At 40.1% G+C, this 14,015-nt stretch overlaps 1 protein-coding gene and 1 long non-coding RNA gene across 2 annotated transcripts; one reads left to right on the forward strand and one right to left on the reverse strand.

Moving 5' to 3' along the window:
- Positions 1 to 370: 370 nt before the first annotated feature.
- slc17a5 (solute carrier family 17 member 5) lies at positions 371 to 12,266 on the reverse strand. The gene is made up of 11 exons (XM_074647149.1): positions 12,063 to 12,266; positions 9,556 to 9,752; positions 9,071 to 9,304; positions 8,700 to 8,787; positions 8,342 to 8,428; positions 7,378 to 7,496; positions 6,062 to 6,223; positions 5,234 to 5,366; positions 4,979 to 5,126; positions 4,671 to 4,761; positions 371 to 3,434 (listed from the first exon to the last, which is right to left on the reverse strand). The coding sequence occupies exons 1-11, from the start codon at positions 12,139 to 12,141 to the stop codon at positions 3,297 to 3,299; spliced, it is 1,476 nt and encodes a 491-aa protein (XP_074503250.1). The 5' UTR covers positions 12,142 to 12,266; the 3' UTR covers positions 371 to 3,296.
- On the forward strand, positions 2,233 to 6,437 carry LOC141774468 (uncharacterized). Its single transcript, XR_012595353.1, has 3 exons — positions 2,233 to 2,354; positions 5,213 to 5,339; positions 6,099 to 6,437. It is a non-coding gene; the product is annotated as an uncharacterized LOC141774468 (long non-coding RNA).
- Positions 12,267 to 14,015: the final 1,749 nt, after the last annotated feature.

Here is a 14,015-nt window from a genome sequence, read left to right on the forward strand (position 1 = left end):
TCTTATCTGTGTTGTTGGCTGTTTTTGTAGCTTGTGTCACTGGCCTTTTCCTAACCCTGAACTTGTACTTGTTAGCATGAAGCACTTTGGGTCACTTTGATACTCTGACATTTAAGTTTTATTAGATTTTTTTTAAAGGTGCAGTTTGTAGGATATGGTTGCATCTAGCGGTGAGGTTGCAGATTGCAAGGAGGACAGTCAATCCCGTATTTAGCACCTTTTTAAGGTCATTAATAGACCAGATGATTTGAAGATCTTCTCTTCCACCTTTTCATCAGAGACTCAAAGAAGTAATTAGAACAGTAATAATGAAAAGCACATCGTTAGTTGCGACGGCGGCTATATAATGAAATAATAACCCGACACAATATCAGATTTGAGCATAGCTGTATACAAGGAAGAATTTACAATACATGACAAAGTTTACAATGATTACCCTCTCAGCATACAAAAGTCCCTTTGTTGTCTGTATAGAGACACTAATGGAAAAATGAAGTAATAAAAATCAGTAACGAAACGAATCCTTCATGGAAACAATGAGTCTACAGTCCTGAATTGTTTGACCCTGTTTAAGATAATAAGGCAGTTAATCCTAAATTGGGATGATGATGCTACTCGTTGACAGAAATTACAACCAAGACTAAATGTTTTCTTTGTGGCTCGATTGTAGTTTACCCCTCTATAGTCATTATTACATACATTATTATATACATGTGACCTGATAAGAGTGCAAACTTTATGGAGAAAATAATATATTTAATCAGCCGGTAACAGATGAAAAGTAACGATAAAGAATTGCCACCAGCCATATTTTGTTGTTTTGAAATGAGAAAATGGGATCTAATTCTTTTGACACTTAAAAACTGAGGACACATACCTCAATCTGTAAAAAGGAAACAAACATCCTTTTCAAACCTTTTAAGACGTAAAATACCTGAGAATTGACACAGAAAGTGCAAATCCTGTGAGTAAAATAAGGCTGTGTGTCCACCAGGAACCTCTTTAAAGCACAGTTTCTTTTCCCTTCATCAGAAAGCTGCTGAGAGCACCAACAGCTTAACTTCCTCTTAGTGTTACAGATTGAAAATATAATGCCTCGCGCTTTCTAGGGCTGGGACGATTCACCTATCTCCAGATTCATTAATATCACGATACCTGGGTGCCGATTCGATATGTATTACAGTTTTTAAGTATTGCGATTCGATAGTAGAATTTACTGCGATTTTTGTTAATATTTTTAACACTAGACCATGAGAAAAGTTGAATCATACACTTCTTTGACTTTGGAAAATATCTAAATGAATACAGTAAGAATGTTTGATTGTCAGCATGTATGTAGTCAGAGATGTTCTGAAGTTAAATATATCAGTCATTGTCAGACATTATATATTAAAGAATAGAGACATTTCCCTCACAAATTAGTGGTATATATCGATTCTAGCATTAAAAAATCAATTTCAAAATCACGAAACATAGGTGAATCGATTTTTTTCCCACCCCTAGTGCTTTCTATATGCTGCCTAAACTAAAAAAGGTGGCTGGTGGACACAACCCCAAAAGACAATACATATTGTTGTGCACATAAAATCCCTTAACGGCATCATATGACAAGTAAATACAAAAAAAAAAAAAATGGTCCATTTGCAATCACAGCTTTAAAATCAACATTAAGGAGGCTTCATTATAAGGCATTTTCCCAAACAAGTGTTTGTGCGTTCTGTGTGTCTAGTTTGGGATGACATGTCTCTTGTTAAATGCTATTTTTTTAGGGGGGCAAACGATCTAAACACTTAAAAACAACATGTATTGGCACTTAGTTATGGTTCGCAAAGTAGCACATTGTGTTATCCCAAACTTTACATACACAAGTGAAAGAAAACATCCTTCTTAAGAGTGTAGACTTTTACTATGGCAATAACTCAAGAGGGTTTACTGTGGAGTTCTTGGCTAAAAAAGTCTTTTAAAGCAGAAGTGTTCTGGAGGCAGAAATAACAATTGAGCCGAGCAAATTGTCTAAATGGGTCAATAGGGAACAAACTGTTAAACAACAAAAAGATCCACTAAATAGCAGGAAGGTACTTTACAACACCAGCTAATTTCTCAGTTTACGAGGTTCACCTGAAGTCCTCGTTGGCACCCACAAGCTACCATACAAAGAAATGTAGACACGATCGATTTTAAGTGGAGATAGCGCCACCACGGCTGAAATCGCCAAACCGTTTGCTGAGCGCTGTTTTCTTTCTAAATCCGCTGCAGCCTACTAACCGTAGTTTTTCTGTCATTTTACAGTTCCGTTGTTTCTCCATCCTCTTCGACTCCGGCAGAGGCCACGGTGTCTCCAAGTGCAGCTACAGGTAAGCTACGCTGTGTCGTCTTTGAAATAGGACGCACGCAAGTAGGCGGGGAGAAAACAAATACTCGCTTTCATTTTGATCGATTTAGAATCAAGATCATGACGCCCCCAGTGTGTGACTAAGGTATCGGCGTATTCCGAGTAACGTCTTATCGGGTGGTTTTTAGTGTTAGCTGTGCTGAAATAAAAGACACGTCTCCGTGTAGCCACAGATAGAAGTTGTTCGTCTCTATTTCCCTGTAACTTCTACAATATTAGTATTTATCTATGTTCATAAAAGAACACATAGAACGTGAAAGAAAAGGTGTATATGTATCTTTCAGGATCTTCGCCTTGCTCCGAGGCGAACCTTACCATAAAAACAATACGTTAGAAGCAACGAAATTTAGATGGTGTCTACCACAGCTTTGCACTGCAGTATTTTTCTCGCAAAATTTGTGAGTTTTTTCCCGGAATATTACACCCCTTACACCCTCTGTAATTATTATTATTATTTTTTCCTACAATGGCCCTTATACACAGTTTTAGTCTCATGTTCATAATGCTTTTAGATAACCTGTAGCTATCTAACTAACTGGCTACATCCCTTTTGCTCAGCTTCATAATAACAGCTTCCTCTGATACTTCTTGGAGATGCATACTGTGATTATTTGCTCCGCTAAATGATTATTTTTGCCTCCAAGATATATTCACTTCAGTCTTCTTTGTTCATTAATGTGACTGTGGGTTTATCTGTCAACAGACTCTTGGCAGTCACAGTAAAGAACATCCCTCGAGGGTATTATGGCTGTAACTCACTGTTACTCAGCCGTGCTTTGACAATTATCAGCACAGCTGGACCACACCTCTCGCTGATTACCCGTTGAATAAGACCATAATTGAGACCCGTCCACCTGACCAATCAGAATCATCAAATGGACGAGTCTGGCACTCGTCTTCTGCCTCAGTCTCCGTGAGAGTAGGATGTGTGGACGGCCCAGGGCTGCACCGTTCCTTGGCCAAACAGCGTGTAGAACGCCGCTCCAAACAGGTTGATGGCAGCAGCGATGTAGAAAACACTCTGCCATTCCTCTATGGTGTTCTAGAGCACAATCAGCACAGTTAACAGTGAGTACTGAAATAAATACGGGTTTCACTCATTATCCCGGAGAGAGAGAGAGTACAATCACTTTGTGGGAGGAGGAGGGAGCTGTGAGGAGAGACCTAGGAGGTGAAGAGGAAAGTAGAGGGAGGTGAGAGGAGAGAGCTGTAAGGAGGGAGGAGGGAGCTGAAAGGTGGAGGGAGATGTGAAGAGAGAGGAGGGAGGGAGAAGAGGGACCTGTAAGGAGGACAGTGAGAGGAGGGAGGTGAGGAGAGAGGAGGGGGCTGAGAGGATGAAACGTGAGGGAGGAGGGATCTGTAAGGAGAGATGAGGGAGCTGAGAAGAGAGAGGTAAGAGGGAGCTGTGAGGTGAGAAGGGAGAGCTGTGAGGAAGGAGCTGAGAGAGGAGGGAGCTATGATGGAGCTGAGGAAAGAGGAGGGAGCTGTAAGGAGGAAGGTGCTGAGTGGTAATTGGCAGGAGGTGAGAACTGTGAGGAGGGAGGTAAAAGGAAGGAGCAGGGGACTGTGTGGAGGGAGAGAGCTGAAGAGGGAGGTAGAAGCTGTGTGGAGGGAGGTGAAAGGAGGGAGCAGGGAGGTGAGGAGAAAGCTGTAAGGAGGGACTTGAGGAGAGAGGAGGGAGCTGTAAGGAGGGACTTGAGGAGAGAGGAGGGAGCTGTAAGGAGGGACTTGAGGAGAGAGGAGGGAGCTGTAAGAAGGGAGGTGAAGAGAGAGGAGGGAGCTGTAAGGAGGGACTTGAGGAGAGAGCTGTAAGGAGGGAGGTGAGAGGAGGGAGGTCCTCTTTACAGAGAAATGAATAATGAAACCAGTACCAACCAGGTTAATCATCAATCATCATGCCAGACAGAAACACTGTGTGTGGATGTGACTGTGTTGCTTCTCATAAAGGACTATTGATGCCCCCTGGTGGCCACATGTCAACATGTTAATCTATACTGACTAAACCAATTAGACAGGAAGGTAAAGTAAGGACACTGTCTGGTCAGTAAGGGACATTGGAGGTCAGGACACCTGGAGTGACCTTTTAGTCTGCAAGCAGCAACATACTAAAATCAATGACTAAGTATAAGTACCTCATACAGGCCCACTTCAAAACACCCAAACTATCCTTTTAAGGGTCCGAGGTTCTGTATTTTGCCAAAATTATTTTAAATTAAAACCCCCAAATTGAATCAACCCCACTGTGCAGAGCAGTTAATAAAGTGTGATAGTTTCTTACTTGCGTGGTGAGTCTTCCTCCTATGATTGGTCCCACCATGCCAGGAATGGTGGCAAAGGTGTTGGTGATTCCCAGGAGAATACCAGCATACCTACAAACACATCAAATACATTGATTGTTAAAAGTCCAGATTAGTTATTAACCCGATAAACCTTCTACAGTGTTGAATACAATTTAACAGCTTTCACTTCAATTAACTTCATCTATTTACACCTGGAGGAGATCCTAAACATCTGTATAATCACGGCTACACTGTTATGTTTACAGTACGAGGGATATTTTAGTAATAGAAGTTGGTAATTTCTTACGAAGGAGCGATGTCAAGGTGATTGATGTTGAAGCCAGAGGCCGACACTCCGCCCAGAGCCGAGGAGATGGTGAGGAAGGTCACAGCCAAGGTGAAGTTACATCCTGTATAACCTGCTGCCACCAGGAACACCGCCGGCCCGATCATACCTGCAGACACAGCACAATTTGGGATATTGGTCTACAACCTTGCAACATATGGACAACAGAAAACCAAATGATCTTCCTCATTACAGAATCGTGACTCCATTCCTTACCAACAAGGGAGAAGGACTTCCTGACCGTGATGGTGCGGTAGGAGAGGGTTTCCCGAAGATAATCGGCGAGCTGGCCACTCAGCACGGCCATCACAGCGCAGCCCAGGTAAGGAAGAGCTGACAGCATCCCGTTCTATTGTGGACAGGAGGAGACAATAGCACACGGATATTATTATGATTACATAGTTATTATAAACTCCAAACTTAAGCTAAATTTTGGTGAGAAAAAACTGTCATGGTAATATTCAAAGGGGTCCCTTGACCTCTGACCTCCAGATATGTGAATGAAAATGGGTTCTATGGGTACCCACGAGTCTCCCCTTTACAGACATGCCCACTTTATGATAATCACATACAGTTTAGAGCAAGTCATAGTCAAGTCAGCACACTGACACACTGACAGCTGTTGTTGCCTGTTGGGCTGCAGTTTGCCATGTTATGATTTGAGCATATGTTTTATGCTAAATGCAGTACCTGTGAGGGTTTCTGGATCAATATTAGTCATTGTTTTGTGTTGTTAAATGATTTCCAGTAATAAATATATACATACATTTACATAAAGCAGAATATTTGCCCACTCCCATGTTGATAAGAGAATTAAATACTTGACAAATCTCTAAGGTACATTTTGAACAGATAAAAAATTTGCTATTAATCACGATTAACTATGGACAATAATGATATTATCCAAATAAAAATGTACTAGAAAAAAGGTTTAAAAGATGCATGACCATGAACATTGTCTTGAGCCCTTATTTGACTCTTCCTTTTAGTGTTTGCCAGCCCCTCTGAGCATGGATGAATGTCTGTATGTGATGTTGATCTCACCTCCTGTATGCTGAACCCCAGTACTTTATTCATGTAGGTTGGCAGCAGGGTGAGGAGGGTGTAGAAGGTCCAGTTGTAGGAGAAGTGAGCCACGACGATGGCCCACAGCGGTCTGGACGTCACTATGGCTCGCCAGGGGATGTTGCCTGCTGAGGTGGACAGCTGGGACACACACACAGGAAGTAGAAAAGAGAGACTAGGTTGAAAAGGAAGTTCCAAATTAATGCATCTGCAATTATTTTATGCCCAATTATTAGTCATTTTAATTTCAACTTTGTTCAGATGTGTGATTTGCTTTGCAAATGTACAAAAAATAAATCCTGTTCTACCAATAGCATGTGTCTTAACTGATCTGAATAAATGGCAATATACCTTATATGTTGTGTTTTATTCTTTATGTCTCTTGCCTGTCTATCTTCCACCTCTCCTCTATTGCATATACTGGTGGTTTTATTTCTTGTTAGATTTTCCTCCCACTGCTGGCCAGAAAAATGCAAATATATTTTCCTACTTAAAAGGGGATAATTCGGATTTGCAGGCATTTCTGGTCCAATACAGTCATCAGATATTAATGTTACATAATCTCAGTGTATTGCAGCATTATATTCTCTTATCTGTCTTCCTCAGCTGTTGAGTCACAACACTCACATGACTGCAGTTTATAATGACGTTCAGTGGCTGGCTCATGACTCTGAACACACTTGATGCCATTGAAGACAGTGTGATGAAGTTTAGCTGTTTGATTCAATTGCAGTGTTTTGAATCAGAAAATATCCAAGAACACAACATTAAAGGGATGGTTGGGACATTTTGAAGTGGGGTTGAATGACGTACTTATCTTTAGTCAGTGTATTACCTACAGTAATCTAAGCATCATACTGCTGTGGACGGGGGCAGCAGCAAAATGTATTTTAGCCACCTAAAAAAATCAATCAGTTTTAGTGTACGCTATATTTAGATTACTTTTAATCAAACAAGCTGGTAAGAATCAAACAGTTAAACTTTGTCACACTGTTTTAAATGGCATTAAGAGTCATGAGCCAGCGTCTGAATGTCATTATAAACTGCAGAGTCATGTGAGTGTTGTGACCCGACAGCTGAGGAAGACAGATAAGAGGATCAAAAGCGGCAATACACTGAGATTATGTAACACAAGTATCTGATGGACCAGACATGCCTGCAAGCCCTCTGCTGCTATTGTCTCAGCAATAGAGTGAAGAAACAATACGTCAATTAGTTGGACTAGTGATATAAGATGAATAAAAAAAAAAACTTATAGTTATATAGACTTATAGACATATAGTATCGGGTGTTACCTCGTTCTTGAGTGAGTTGGTGATGTAGAGTCTCTCTCGCTCTGATATCCGTGGGTGAGTGTTTGGACTGTCAAAGACGAGGAAGGCCCACAAGACAAACCAAACCAGGCCAACAGCACCTGGACACACACAAGCACATTTTACCACAAGTCAACATTCATCCAGCAGAAATCCTTCATCACTTTAAGATCGTACGTAGTCAGCAGTTGCATTTATTATAATGATGTGATGAGTAGACACTGTGTTTTGGTGGCCTGAAACCAGACTAAGGTTTCATTACCTCTACGTTACAGGTGTCCACTAACAATGATAGGTGTGTTTGTTAACACTAACGTTTACAAAGTGGTTTAGAGGTGGAGTTAAATTAGTAGCAGTGGCATTAGTTCACCAGGTAAACAAGAAAATAAAGTGGGACTTCTGTAACGGTTCCATCTGTGAGCACATGTTCTTCTTCAACCGGCTGAATCATCGTTTCCACAGACCAAAGAGGAACAAAGGAACAGAAGCTGGAAACGGCTCGTCTGAGGCTTAGAAGGAGCGCTGTGTTGGAGAAGTGTTAAAACGGCAACCTGTGACTAATCAATGGAGAGGCCACTCGAGGTCAGAGAGACGACCGGCAGCGACTTCATTAGACATTTTATCATGTGCACTTTCCCAATCAGACAAGATAAGACATCATCAGTCATGCAAATACAATACGGTGGTTTTTTTTAAGTGCAGGGCTCCACATGCTGCTGTGATGTGAAGTTTACAAAACGTATTCATGACGGCACTTTTATGACCTGAAATCTTTCTAGTTAATGGTTTCTTTCGAAAATGAAACAAAAATATCAAAATAAAATAAGAAACAAAAAGATTGAGGGAAAATTAGTGCACCACAACTCCTACAACACGTCACCACAGAGTAGCTGTCTAAACAATCACCTCATGACTGAGTAATAAAGTATATGTATGAGTGTATTACCAAATATATAGAAGATGTAGGTCCAGTCCAGGTAGAAGCAGATTTGACCAGACAGTGGAAGAGATATAACCGTCCCCATCTGGGCTCCTGGGATGGAAGAGAGAAGACAAACATCTGTATCCCACAGCTGTCTGAATGCACATAGTGTAACTACCGAATGATGAATATACAGAGAGCGACAAGTCGACACTAACAATTATGTGACAGATGACGCCGTGCAGAGGTGGCTGAGACCAGCCTCTTAAGAACACATGGTTAGGGGGATATATCAGAGCAAGTCTCACACAGTGCCTAGATCTAGGTCATCGTTAATATCAGCCCAAATTGACGTTGTACCCGGAGTGTCTGTGTGTCTTACCAATGTAGGAAATGGTGAGCAGTCGGCTCCTCTCCAGCGGTGGGGCCCACGCTGCCCACATGGTGTACATTGCAGGGAATGTCACTCCCTGAAGGCAAACACAGCGAGAGAATCAACAGGAGTGCACATATAACTATATCTATCTGTATTAGTTTGTCTGGCTGTCTAGAACTCCATTAAGATGTTGTTATTAACACTCACTTGATTAATGGATACTCAGAGATACATTTTAATACCACTAGCTTAGGAAAATAAAGCACATTTTATATTTGATTGCAGTACAGCTCATGCTTATGGTACAAACAACGAGCTTCCACACGTAATTTCAGCTCTACTTTCTTCAGTGTCACCCTGTCTTCATGACAACCTACCTCTCCTATCCCTTCCAGCACCCTGACAGCAATGAGGTAGCTGGCACCCAGGTCAGCAGCCACAGGGGTGAGCAGCGTAAAAACTACAGTTCCCAGGATTCCAAAGCCCAACAGCCACTTGGGTCCATAGCGGCCGGCCAGGTAGCCCCCGGGGATCTGTGTCAGGATGTAGCCGTAGAAGAAGGAGCCCAGGATCAAACCCTGTGTCTCAGAGTCCCAGTCGTACGTACTGGCCTGTGAGGAGAGAGGTTGAGTTGTATTAGGAATTAGATTTGTTCTATAGGACTAGTTGTTGGCATTTATATAGCGCTTCTCTAGTCTTCCGACCACTCAAAGCGCTTTAAACTACACTACATTTTAATTCCTCTGAGTCTTTTCATGCAGAAAATGTGCCACTCAAATTCTTCAAAACCAGTTTGTATAAAACAGTTCAACCGGTTTTCAACATTTGTTTTACTCAGCTGCCGTCACGTTCTGGCACTCACCGTGTGGTTGTGTTTAGGCCGCGGAGGGTTGGCATGAGCGGGACAAACTGAGTCGCTGTGGTTGGTGCTGGCTTGGTGGGTGTTGTTAAGCATGTCCACCATGGCCACACTGAGGTTCACCCGCAAGGAGTAGACCACGAAGAAGCCAAAAGAGGAGAGCAGCGCCAGGCCATAGCGTGATGAGCAGCATGCTGGGGCTACGGGGTGAGAGAGAGACAGAAATGATGGCACTTTTTTATCTTTTCCTTGTTTACTCACTGAATATAAACCATCAAGTCTAACTTCTATTGGACTGCAACTGTGAATCCATAGTTCCAACACATTTTCTCAATCATCATCATCAGCTCCTAGAGCCAAACGTTTTAACTTCAGATCTCTTACTCATTCTAATCTGCAGCCAGAAATAGACATAGTACTAATTTATTATGAAAAACCACAACAGCATGCTAATTCTGCTGTAAACTGAAACGTATAGCCAATTAAATCATTTCCAGTCATTCAGCGGAACGAGTAGTTGTTTCAGTACTTCATTTGGACATTTCGTTTTCACGTCTTGTCCCATTTATTTTCATAATTAGGACAGGTTATCTTTATCGTCCCACGAGGGGAAATTTGCTTTGCAGCCGGGGTTCCCATAAAACAGAAAATGAAAGGCAACATAAACGACACTTCAACACAATAAAACGCAGAGCTAGAGCAGGGAAATGGACATTTGTACCCAAGTACACTTATACAAATGTGCAATAGTGCAGCGGAAAAGAAAAAAGTGCAGGCAGAGTGCTATATGCTATTGACCATATTGATAACACATGGGATGAAGGAGACGTGGAATCTTTTAGTTCTCCTAAGGGTTCCCTGATACGACGCCCAGAGGGTAAAGGTTGAATTACCCCTTCTAAGGACCTGTTATACGTCCAAGAGCATCGTCTGACACCTCACTGAAATCTCACTGGCCCTTTTAACAAGACTACCAAGTCTGTTCTTGTTGGACAGAATTAGATTTCCAAACAAAGCAATAATACAAAGGGTTAAAACAGATTCAATAAAACATCTGTAAAAGAGTCATCATCTCAGAAGAAATGTCAAAAGACTTCATTTTTCTCAGAAAAAAAAGTCTTTGCTGGACCTTTTTAGAGGGAGCATCAACATGGCATTCAAAGTGCAGTTTGTCATCAAAAACAATACCCAAATATGTATAACTCACTACGAGGTCAATGTCAACACCTTTAACAACAGTTGGACTTGGTGGTGACTTCATGTCTTTCGTTTTAGACACATTCAGATGAAGGAAAGACTCATCACTAGAAGCCACAAAGTCATCCACCACCGGCCCATGATCCTGTACATCCTGCACAATTAAACTTTGGTTTATGATAGGTCTGGATTTTGCTTAAGGTGTAACGACTTGTATGTATATGACAGTCATTATGTTAACCACTGCTACTATATTGCTCATGTAAAAACTGGAAAGCACTTACTCTATCATTTGTTATATAAAACACAATGACACATCAAACTTTAGTGTTCTTATCTAGCAGGTTTCCAGTATTTACAAAGAAAATATAATTAGTTTAAACGAGGCAAACATTCTCCTTTGTTTGTCAGAGCTACTATAACTGTAATATGTAGACTTTGCATGACATTTACACTGGCATTTTCATTAAACTGACTCTAGGTGTGCAAACACAAGACTCATAGCTCAGGTACAAAATAGGTGTGTCTTATGATATGAGCCCAGGGCAGATGTTCCCTTAAAATAGTGGCTTATTAAAATGTACAAAGGAAACAGGGCGGGTGAGGGTTATATTCAGATTTACTTTGGCTGACAGAAACATGCAGCCTGCGTCTATACACGAGTTAGATAACAGATGTGGTAGCTAAATGTAAACAGCTGGACTCAATAACACCTGAACACTCTACTGTAATACAATGCAAGGGACTTGAACTAATAACACTAATGTTAGAGACTCTACTAGCAGATTTAATGCTGTTTTTATGTTTACATACAATTACAATTACATATATATATATATATGTATATATAAAATTATATATACATATATATAAATTTATATATATATATATAAATTTATATATATATATATATATATATAAATTTATATATATATATATATCAATTTATATATATATATAAATTGATATATATATATATATATATTATTATTATATATATATATATATACATATATATATATATATATATATGTATATATATATATATATATATATATATATATATATATGTATATATATATATATATATATATATATATATATATATATGTATATATATATATATGTATATATATATATATATATATATATTAATATGGTGCAGGTGTTCATGTAATCATTAATGAGTCAAACAAAGAGTAAACATGTTAAATAAAGGCAGCATCTGTTAGAGGGATGTTGTCTGAGATGCAGCTCTCTTCTTAACCAGCTAACTGCTATCTGGTTAGCTGGACATGTCTTAGTTGTCTCACCTCTCTGGACTTTGTCTTCGTGTCCTCGGTGCAGCAGCGGTGTCTCGTCCCCCTCCGTGTCCGACCCGTACCGCTCCATGTTCCAGTCAACCGGTGAACTGTGTGAGTCTAGAGCATCACACACTGAACCAGACAACAACAACAACAACAAGCAGCAGCAGGAAGCTAACAGCTGCTGAGCTCAACTACACTACAAACTAGCTGACGTCACGTGACGAGTCTAGTCATGTGTTGGTCATGAACGAGCCGGTTCTTTGAGCCGGCTCTTGTAAGTGAACGATAAGAGCCGGCCCCCGTCCAAGAGACGATTTTTTTATTTGTTTTATTTTTTAAATTAATTCAAAGCAGAATGATAGGACGATCTTCTCCGCGCCATAGGCACTCCATGCATTGACTGTGACTGAATGTTGTGTTAATGATGTCCCTGCGACCAATCAGGTGATGACAGACAAGGATCATACCATCAAGGCGCGCTGACGGTCTACAGGTACAGAGCAGGAGGAAGAGGAGGAGAGAGGGGTGTGGTGCGCGGAAATGAAGCAGCATATAAAATTATGGTATTCTGGATTAGTATAATTATATTGAATAATTTAAGTGATATATCTGCACACATACTAATCATAGGTCAAAACAGCTAAAGCTAAATTTGGCTGAATTATAAAAGGCAGAAGTGAAGTAAAACGAGGAGCCGTTTGGGAGCCGAAAGAGCCGACTCTTCTTGATGAGCTGAATCAAATGATCTGGCTCACTAAAAAGAGCCGGAATTCCCATCACCAGACGAGTGACGAGGGTCACCAGACCGGAAGTATAGGGTTTTGCTGCAGGTGAATAAACAGTATGGAAGTATAAGAAAAACCCATGGATGTATAATAATAAAAACACATATATGGAAAAAAAAACATTATCTTTATACATCTATGACCACGATGAAAACAAAAATTGTGCTATAAATAAAAACTTTTGCAAAACAAATACTTTTTTTTTTTTTTTTCACCTTTATTTATTCAGGGGGAGGTTCACTGAGAGCAATGCTCTCTTTTTCAGGAACGCCCTGATCACATTCACACATTCACACCTGGAAGCTGCCCAGTACAACCACAGTCTCATCCAGATTTTTTTTCTTGCCGGTCAGGGGGGATTGAATCGATGACCTTCCGGTCTCAAACTCACTTCTCTAATCTTTAGGCAATTGTTGGCCCAATTCCAATCCGGTACTGACACCCTCCCACTCTATGCAAATAATATAAATGCATGCATAAATAAAAATGCAAGAATAGTGTAAATAAGTAAGAATATTAGTTTAAATGTTCTGTATAAATAAATGCAGTGTTAATGCCTGAGTAAACCAGATTATTGCACAGCTGAATTATTGCACTAAATTATTGTACTATTAAGTCAGTATTGCACAGTTGAAGGTATAAGAAATTATGTGGTTATAGCTGTTGATAGGGACAAAAAAAATAAATGCTGGACTACAGAGCAACGTATTTCCTCAGGCTGTAAGACTCCTCAACTCATCCTCTGTACTCCATCATACATTTTTCTTTATTTATTCTTGTGCAGCATAAAAGGACTACAACTTGAATTTCAATGTACAAACCTGTGCTGTAGAATGAAAATAAATTAACCTTTGAATATGATAAATATTAAAACGGGTGATAAATAACGTTAAAGATTGTTAAGAATTAAGTAAAAGACTTGTATAACAATGAAAGAAGGGTTTAATAACTGTTTTGAACTCGTGGTTTAACCTGACTTTCAAAATAAATTGATTTTCAGGCTCCGATTAGGAAATCATAACTTTTCTCAGAACTCTCTCAACTGTTGGTGAATAAGACACGTTTTATTTTTTTGTACAGACAGCCCACACACTCACATGTAACCACAGAATCAGATGATGGTGACGATGTATCCTTCAAACACATGTTTGTAGTCAAAGCAGCTCAGCTGTTT

Source organism: Sebastes fasciatus, chromosome 9 (assembly GCF_043250625.1).
Source record: "Sebastes fasciatus isolate fSebFas1 chromosome 9, fSebFas1.pri, whole genome shotgun sequence".
In the NCBI taxonomy this organism is placed as follows: Eukaryota; Metazoa; Chordata; class Actinopteri; order Perciformes; family Sebastidae; genus Sebastes; species Sebastes fasciatus.

Excerpts from the sequence above, each read along its gene's own strand:
- slc17a5 (XM_074647149.1), bottom strand. The coding sequence starts at position 12,141 with ATGGAGCGGTACGGGTCGGACACGGAGGGGGACGAGACACCGCTGCTG. Across the intron at positions 9,753-12,062 it reads CGAAGACAAAGTCCAGAGAG|CCCCAGCATGCTGCTCATCA; the intron begins GTGAGACAACTA and ends CTCACCCCGTAG. Across the intron at positions 8,788-9,070 it reads TGCTGGAAGGGATAGGAGAG|GGAGTGACATTCCCTGCAAT; the intron begins GTAGGTTGTCAT and ends GTTTGCCTTCAG.